The following is a 10000-nucleotide window of genomic DNA, read 5'->3' on the forward strand; positions in this document are numbered from 1 at the left end:
ATTATTATTTTTTTTATTATTTTTTTATCATTATTATCATTATTATTATTATTATTATTATTATTATTATTATATTATTATTATTATTATTATTATTATTATTTATTATTATTATTATTATTATTATTATTATTATTTATTATTATTATTATTATTATTAATTATTATTATTATTATATTATTATTATTATTATTATTATTATTTATTATTATTATTATTATTATTATTATTATTATTATTATTTTATTATTATTATTATTATCTTATTATTATTGTTTATTATTATTATTATTATTATTATTATTATTATTATTATTATTATTATTTATTATTATTATTATTATTATTATTATTTTATTATTTATTATTATTATTATTATTATTATTATTATTATTATTATTATTATTTATTATCATTATTATTATTATTTTATTATTAATTATTATTATTATTATATTATTATTATTATTATATATTATTATTATTATTATTATTATTATTATTAATCATATTATTATTATTAATAATAATATGATTTGATGGTGTGATGATGATGATGATGATGATGATGAGGATAATGATGATGATGATGATGATGATGATGATGATGATGACGAAGATTATTATTATTATTATTATTATTATTATTATTATTATTATTATTATTATTATTATTTATTATTATTATTATTATTATTATCATTATTATTATTATTAATATTATTATTATTATTAATAATATTATTATTATTAATAATATTATGACTTTGATGGTGATGATGATGATGATGATGATGATGATGATGATGATGATGATGATTATGATGATGATGATGATGATGATGATGATGATGATGATGATGATGATGATGATGATGATGATGAGAGTATTATTATTATTATTATTATTTTTATATTATTATATTATTATTTTATTATTATTATTATTATTATTATTATTATTATTATTATTATTATCATTATAGCTCGAAATGGCAATGAATTATAAGTTTGGTATTATACCATTCTAATCTCTCCCCACAGATAAGACACTTGATGAAACAAGTTGCAGAAGAGTTTGTATTGAAGCTGGCAATTATTTTTAAACCACAACTTTTAGGCGTGGAATCAGACCTCATCATGGGAAATATAAATGATACTCGGGATGTATTCATACTTCCTCATTTAGTCTGGATAAAACTCCACATGTTTGCAAACAACCGCTTTTCAAGAGATGCGATTGAAAAAACAATAATTAGCGTTTATCACAACCCACATGTGAATATTTCGATAGACAAAATTTATACTTCGTCGTACAAATCACATTTCCTCCCTGGTTCTCTCGGTAAATTGACAAATAGGAACCCATGTATATTCTTTTCAAAAACAGTTTGCGTTTCTAAGACATATATTGAGCGGGTTGATTATAAGAAAAATCTGACACAATCTTTATCAAACTTTCAGTTGGGAAATGTAAACAAGAAATCAGATTTTATTGAGGTACACCCATTTTTGACATGCCCGTATATTGAATTTGAGGACGTGCATGTAGAGCAGACTATTAAGATCAGGCCCGTCCCTCACGTGACAAGACTTGTGTTTAGTTTTGGGCAGGGCCTAACCTTGGAAATATCCGATTCTTTTGAAATAAACCAAGTATATCTAAAAGAGAATGGGTCGTTTTATGTATGTCGTAAACTACTCGAGTCTAAGTTTGAATCTACCACATCAACTAACAGGAACATCCTGTCCGATACAATCCAGTACATGTTGACCATCGTGTGTGTTTTGGCATCCTTGATTTGCCTTTTAGGAACGGTCGTGACATATTCCCTATTTCCAATTCTTCGCAGCACAGGGGGCTGCTTCACCCTTGGTTTGAGTACAAGTCTCTTTCTCGCACAGATATTTCTCATGGTGGCAAACGTTGTGTAAGTTTTAAAAAAGGATATTAAGCTGCTAGAATCTGTGGACTGTAAAATATATTAAAAAACAAAACAAATATGAATATAACAGCTTCAAACAAAGACGAAATTACCAGACACGGAACGTTTCGGGTGAAATCACGCACCAAATATTTCTCTGTCGCCGATCTGGTTTTCTAGTAATGTATTTATAGAAGGTTTGGACCTGAAACGTTCTGTGTTAGGTGTCGTGTTCTTTTTTGAAGCTGTTATATTCATTTTTGCAAGTTTTAAAAAGTGTTTTGTGAGCCTGGGGTTTACTGGTATAACATTTAGCTGTTTACTCTGTGGTTTGAGTCCCATATTGGACAACCGAATTTGAGTCCTCGGACAGGGCTTTTTACTCACAGTTTTTTCACTACACACAAGTGTAAAATGAGTACCTACTTGACCAGTAAAAGCGGGTATTCAATCTATTGGATATTGCGCCATGATAAAGCTTAAGTCTTTAAAAGTTGCAGACTTTGAAACAGTTCATGATCCACATGGGTACAAAAAGAAAACCTCTCAACTTCCAAGGACTTTCCATCCGAGGAACTGCCAATTGTGTTTTCAAATTACTTCACCAAGAAAGTAGAGACAATTCGAAACCACATTGACATGATTTCAGCATCAAAGTATAATCCCGTTGTACCAAATCATTATGAAATATCAATATTTAACGCCTTTGCAGAGGTGACCGACCGAAGTGAAAGAAATTATTCTATTTTCTCCTTTTTAATCATGCTCTTTAAATCCCATACCCTCTCCCCTTTTGAAAAAAAATATGCTTAGACATCATTTTGGAACCCATAACAATGATCATAAACAATAAATCACTTTCGTCTGGTGAAGTACCAACTATTTTACCTGGTTACTACAAAAAGCAATCATAACTCAACTTTTAAAGAAATCCAATTCGAACTCTGAGAATTTCAACAACTATCGCCCTGTGTCTAACTTGCCTTTTCTTTCCAAAATTTCGGGAAAAAACTTGTTTTAAAACAGTTGAAAAATCACCTTGCCAAGAACAATCTTATTCAGCCGTTTCAGTCCGCCTATCGTGAAAATCTTAACTCACTTAAGAATTGTGAAGGCTGATTTTATTTGACAGGGGCTTTCTGTCTATCCTCACTTTGCTTGACCTTTCCGCAGCATTCAATACAATTGATCACTCTTTTCTGTGCGATAGTATCTCGGCCAATTTTGGTGTAAATGGTACAGCTCTATCCTTGTTCAAATTATACCTGACCAACAGGACAGAAACAGTGTGTGTAAATGGAATACCATCGAAAGATGTGCTTTTGAAGTATGACGTCCCTCCTCTTTACTTTGTATACAATGCCTCTTGGCATGATATAATCGCCCTCTGTGAAATATCAAATGAATGAAGACTGCACACAGTTATATTATAAAAGTGTGGTCCTTTTCCGTCGTCTCCTATTATTAGTGCTGTGAATCTTGGTGGGTTTCTATCAAACTGAAGTTAAACGAGGAGAAAACAAATTATATTAATTGGATCTGAATCTAAACTGAAGAAAGTTCAGACACCGTCCAGTACAATTGAAGACGCTATTATTCCTATCTTAGACAAGACTAAAAATCTCGGAGTCACTTTCCATGGACCATCACGTTGACCACCTCATCTAAATCCTGAATTTCGAACCTTTTAGAATTTCATGTATCAAGGTTTCTATTGATGATACTAAAGCGATGCTAATTACTCTCCACTGGCTACCAGAATTGAGTACAAAATTGCTCTCACCTGTTTTCATGTAGTTCAATCTTCTGCTACTCTTTATGTTAAAGACATTCTTCAGCCTTATGTTCCGAAGTGTAATTTGAGATCGCATGACTCAAAATTGTTAGTAGTACCAAGAACAAATCTTAAGAGTTTTGGCGATAGACCCCTTTCTGAATTTGGCCCTACAATTTGGAACTCCCTTCCCCAGTCCGTTAGAATATCGGACAGTGTTGGTGATTTCAAGAAAGACTTAAGACATTTCTTTTCACCAAATATTTTCTTTTGTGAGTTGTACCTTGCCCTACATATAACTGCATTGATATACTAATGATGTGTGAGATGTGATTACATAAGTAGTAACACGTATTGTTTTAAAGCGCTTTGAGGTTTCGACATAAAGCTCTCTATAAATATACTTCTTCTTCTTCTTCTTCTTCTTTTTTTTTTTTCGTCTTCTTCGATCTTCGTTCTTCATTAGGTCAAAGGAAAAAATTCGTGCGGTAATACGTTTTCTGAATGCTAAAGGAAAACGCCCTTCGGAAATTAATTCAGGGTTGGTAATCGTTTAAAGGGAAAATGTAATGAGCTTGAAGCAGGTAACTTTCTGGTGTAAAGCATTTCACCAAGGTCGCTCTGACATGTAGGATAAGTTACGTACAGGAAAGCCATTGTCTTCCCACTCACAAGAAAACATACACCATGTTGAAAAACTGATTTGGAAGGACAGGCGGCTTAAAGTTCAAGAATTATCTCTTGGACTTGGAATTTCCAAATCTGCTGTTCAAAGAATAATGGAACATTTAGATTTTAGAAAAGTGTCAGCCCAATAGGTCCCAAAATAACTGAGAGATGGTCATAAGGATCAGCGTTAACAAGTGTCTCAACATCTCCTACGACGTTTCAATGATGAATGTCAACTTCCTGTGGCGCCTAGCGGTGACAGAAGACAGGAATGCTTTATTGACCATATAATCACTGGTGATGAGATATGGGCCCACCACAGTACATCAGATTCAAAGAGGGGCTCGTTGATCTGGAAACATCCATCTTTACCGCCGGTGAAGAAGTTCAAGGTGCAACCTTTAGCGAAAACAATTATGGCCACTGTATTCTGGGGCGCTAAATGTGTTTCTTTTGGTGGACTCTTAAAAACGTGATCAGACAATAAATGCAGCGAGATATTGAGAAACATTGGACACGTTGAGGGAGGCTGCGCGGCGAAAGAGACCGTGGCGGCTAAACAAGGGCGTTGTAGTTCAATATCACAACGCAACGCCAAATACCGCAAACATCACAAAAAATTGGCAGAAAACTAATGGATGGGAAGTTTTACCATACACCTCATATCCCTGATCTGGCACCATCCGACTTTTATCTGTTTGAACCTCTGAAGCACCACTTGGCTGGAAAACGGTTCGAGGACGACGTTGAACTGAAATCAGACCCCGAGAATACTCTTCCACAGTCGTAACGCCACTTCCTTCTTAATGAAGCATGGTAACTTAGTAACACTGGCTCTAAACTATCGGAACAATGGCGGACGCCCGTATGAAATATTTCTCCGGCGAGCATAAAAGCGTATCCAGAGGAAAAAAACACATAAATATAATCATGTTTTGACTTTTACACATTCTGATCACAAGGCCTATGAAAAGTTCTAGCCAGCATGAAGAATAAAAAGTAATGATTTTATTTGTTTAGAACCAAGATGGCCGCCGTTGCCGGGCGGCGTGACCAGACTACTGAATCCAATTGGCTCCAAAATCACGACGTCAATTTTTTAGGGAGGGTATGTTTGCCCTTTGTTGCGGTGGAGAAAATGCATTATTCATCATGAAGATTGCGGATAGAAGTAGATAAATAAAATGTACATCTGCTGTATAAGTTTCTTTAAATTTACTCAACATATTTTGAAGCCACGGCTATACTTACCTTAATTCTGGGACAACCCTCGTAATTCGGCTGGTGTGACGATATAGGTATAGCTGATCATTAGCTATGTCGGATTAACTAGAGGCAATTTGAATCAAGATTTTGTCTGAATCTGTAAACAATAAGAAAATAATTGTGTGTTTGATAAGTATAGTGGATTTAAAACCTAAGTATTAAAGTGAAGCAAAGAATAATCGTGTTGAGACCTTGTAAAATGAGTATGTTAGGAGTTCTTGTCCTCAACACTATAGTCTGTTCCAAGTTTCGTGTGCACGAAAATCGCAAATTCCTCCAAAGTTACGAAATGAGTTAATAATAATAATAATAATAATAATAATAATAATAATAATAATAATAATAATAATATATAATAATAATAATAATAATAATAATAATAATAATAATAATAATATAATGATAATATAATAATAATAATAATAATAATAATAATAATAATAATAATATATAAATAATAATAATGATAATAATAATAATAATAATGATAATAATAATAATAATGATAATAATAATAATAATAATAATAATAATAATAATAATAATAATAATAATAATAATAATAATATATTATTAGATCTTTATTGTCCATAAATATGGCAATTTTGCCGTGACTTTTGCATGCGAGCTGATATTTTAAGTAACGTTACACATTTTGACTGCCGATAGCGATAGACCAAACAGCTTTTCACAATGTCGAATTCCTTTTCATCTTTTGCGATACAATATGACTCAAACTGTGTTATTTTGAAAGCAATGTGGCAATTTTAGTGAGTACTGTACATGATTCTCGTGAAAAATAAACCCCTTGTCAAGCGTGTGGGGAGTTCGGTGATCGCGATCACAACAGAATTCACTGCGTATAATATTTTTAATGTAAACCATCGAAATGTTCACTCATCCCAGACCCTTCGTTTTTATATACCGTAAAGAAGAAATATCCCGAAATATGATACTGTAACCGATGCAAGAAAAAAAATCAGCTTAACATCACTAACAATTATAGTGTTCGAGTGATTTGGTTTCACTAGTCTGATGTCACGTCGCCTATCAACGGCGAGCAGCCTGGTTCTAAACAAAGAAAATGGGTACTTTTTATTCTTCATGCTGGCTAGAACTTTCCATATGTCATGTGATAAGAATGTATAACGGTCAAAACGTGATCATATGTATAATGTTTTTCTCCTCTGGATACACTTTTATGCTCGTCGGAGAAATATTTCATAAGGGCGCTCGCCATTGTTCCGATAATTTAGAGCCAGTTACTAAGTTACCATGCGTCATTACAAGGGAAGTGACGTCATGACTGTTGAAGCGTAATATCATTAAAATCCACCAGAAGGTTGTGAAGATATCCACGTCAACTCGTACTCACACGAGTTGTGGGACGGATTATAACAACCCATTGTCGTTGCTTCCACTACCTGCAGTCGCCGTAGCATAGTTCGAATTATATTATCCTGAGACTGCGTCATTCATTTATCTACTAATTCAATTAGTTCTTATTTTGATTTAAATAACAATGAACGACTTTCATTCATCGTGTTCTGTTGAAAAAGGGTAAAGTCGAAACGTCCACATTATCTGTCTTTGTTTATTAAATTGAAGCTTCCACTCATTTTCACATTGTTATTCATTTCTTTTAGCATCAAGCTGCAAAATTAACATTATTTTGATTTACAAACTTGTTATTTATCCATACTAAACTCATCCACAGCCCCGGCCCCAGCGTGCTGTGTACAGTTATGGGCGTCATCACTCATTACTCCTGGCTTGTCATGTTTACTTGAACGTTCCTGTGTTGTCTTCACTTGTTGCGTCTGTTCAGCTCAACTAACGTCATGTCTGTGTAAGTGTAATATTATGTATTGATGCTGTGCGTTTAGCCAAAATGCTCACAACATCCGTCAGGCGGATATATTGTGCCAACACACAAAACTGTGTATAACATTAAATGTTTATAGTCTGATTGATAAGTGAGAACTACTCATAAAAAATGACTTTCTAAAAACAATAACAAAGCCGTGAGTTACGTAAATTTCGTTCCTTCTATAAATAGTTCGAAGATGACGTCACTCAGGTCTTTGTTATTGTTTCTTGCCATCAGCGTTTATGAGTAATGCTCACTGAACTGTATTAACCCGACTATAAACGTTCATGGATACACACAGTTTTGTGTGTTGGTCCGTTATACTTCCGGATGGCGATGTTATGAGCTTCTTAGCCAAGCGCATACTATCTATAGGGCAGTAACCAAAATATGTGATCAAAGAGCTCTTTCCAAGCCAACAGCTACACTTAACATAATATAAGATGAGACATACATACAATTTAGATCTACATTTTCTTACAACACTGCTAACGACCAGGTCTCACTTTACACCTGGGTGAGTTGAAATAATGTTTGTAAAGAGCTGTAAAATATTGACGAAAGAAAGCGCATAAAAAAGTTTGAATTGATCAGTTAAAACACAAACTTAAGAACGAATTTAGAAGGTTAATTATACTAGTCATCATAATGATTTTACGCGCATTGCCATGAAACAAAAACATTAAATTAGACGTAATTCCATTCACGTTAAGGGATCAAACTGTCGCCATTGTTAACTTATAGCCTGACATGACCAAAAAATTACGTCAAAATGCCAGTCTTTGGCCACAAAAGAAAAAAAATCGTGAGTTGTATTCAAAAGTTCAACAAATGGGACCACTTGTTTTCATGAGCACTACTAACGATAGCTCACTAGGCGGTGCAAAAACCAAATAATGACGTCAAAATGCTAGTCTTTCAGCTTGGGTTTCAGTGTCATGCTGTCACGATGGCTACGCTCAAACCCTTGTTCAGAAAACATTATAAACGATATCAATACATTTAATCACAAAATACAAGACCGAATAGTTAGTTACACATTTCCCAGCGGAGCGATATAGGGAAATGGAGCAATAATACTATGGGCAATTAGCTTCCCTAACTGTTACGGAAGCTTCAATTTTTCGACAAATAAAAATAATGGGATTGTTTCAGGTTTCCCCCTTTTAAAAAAATCAAAACACGATGAATGAAACACTAAGGACGACTGAGTATTCCGTGAACAAAAAAAAATATGTTCAGATTTCACTTTATAGATAGTTCGAAGATGACGTCACTCAAGCCTTTGTTGTTATATTTTGCCATCCGCGTTTGTGAGTTATTCTCACTGAACTGTATTAACCAGACTATAAAAGTTTATGGTTACACATAGTTTTGTGTGTTAGTTCGTTATACTTCTGGATGGCAATGTTATGAGCTTCTTAGCCAAGCGCATACTTTCTATATTGTTATTTGTTTCTTTAAACTTCAAGCAGCAAACTTTTCACTAACTGCAGTGGTAAACACTCTTTACTAAACACCGATCACCTTGAGAAGGTGAAATGTAAAAGAAATGTAAGACTAAATTGGTCCCAAGCCCGCAGCAGCTGTGAGCACCTTGGAGTTAATGTGCAAGGTAAGGGTTCGACATAAGCGACGCTATTGCCAGCCAGTTACTCTGCTTACACCAGATCAATACTTTTATGGTTCTTAGCTTAAGGGCGCCGAGTTTTCTGCTGGACCCGGACACAAACCGTATATATATATATATATATATATATATATATATATTATATATATATATATATATATATATATATATATATATATATAATATTTTAACCAGAATAATTTTATTTCATAAAATCTTCTTCTTGTCAAAAGTCCCAATCATTTTTGATTAAAACAAAGTGTCCCAAGTGTACAATTTGCTGTGCCATTTTGAATCCTAGGCGGCAGTGTTCGTGAGCAAGCAGTGCACGACATGACTCTAGTTAAGAATAACCCCCCTGTTAAACATTTGGGGAGTTCAGTGATCGCAATTACAACAGAATTCACCGTGTGTATAATATTTTTAATGCAAACCATCCAAATGTTCACTCATCCCAGACCCTTCGTTTTTTATATACCGTAAAGAAGAAAAATCCCAAAGAATGATACTGTAACCGATGCAAAAAATATCGGCTTAATAATGTCAATAACAATTCTAGAGTTCGAGCCAATTTTCATTAAAATCCACCAGAAGGTTGTGAAGATATGCACGGTAACGCGTGCGCACGATTTAGGCATTTTGACATGTTAAGGCTTCTTTTAATCGATCGATTTTGCTTTTTAAAGAGATTGTAAAATGTGAACAGTTCTATAGAGCAATATCCACTAAACGTGCTCAAAGCGATTTACAAGGGGTCTCTAGCCAACAGCAACACTTATCATGTAGGACGAAACATGACGTCTGTAAGGCGATATTACAATATAATCCGACAGAGACCACGCCGTTAACGACAAGGTACCCATT

General features: G+C 33.6%; 1 protein-coding gene across 1 annotated transcript in view; it reads left to right on the top strand.

The window, feature by feature from the left end:
- LOC144969254 (uncharacterized) overlaps window positions 1-10000 on the top strand; it is a gene marked incomplete in the record, with an annotated part of 44494 nt that overhangs the window by 29128 nt on the left and 5366 nt on the right. The window contains 2 exon segments of the mRNA XM_078908367.1: window positions 1047-1933; window positions 7354-7485. Coding sequence (XP_078764493.1) covers window positions 1047-1933; window positions 7354-7426 — 960 coding nt within the window.

This window comes from Berghia stephanieae, chromosome 3 (assembly GCF_034508935.2).
Source record: "Berghia stephanieae isolate SIO BIC M18660-M18661 chromosome 3, UCSD_Bste_1.3, whole genome shotgun sequence".
In the NCBI taxonomy this organism is placed as follows: Eukaryota; Metazoa; Mollusca; class Gastropoda; order Nudibranchia; family Aeolidiidae; genus Berghia; species Berghia stephanieae.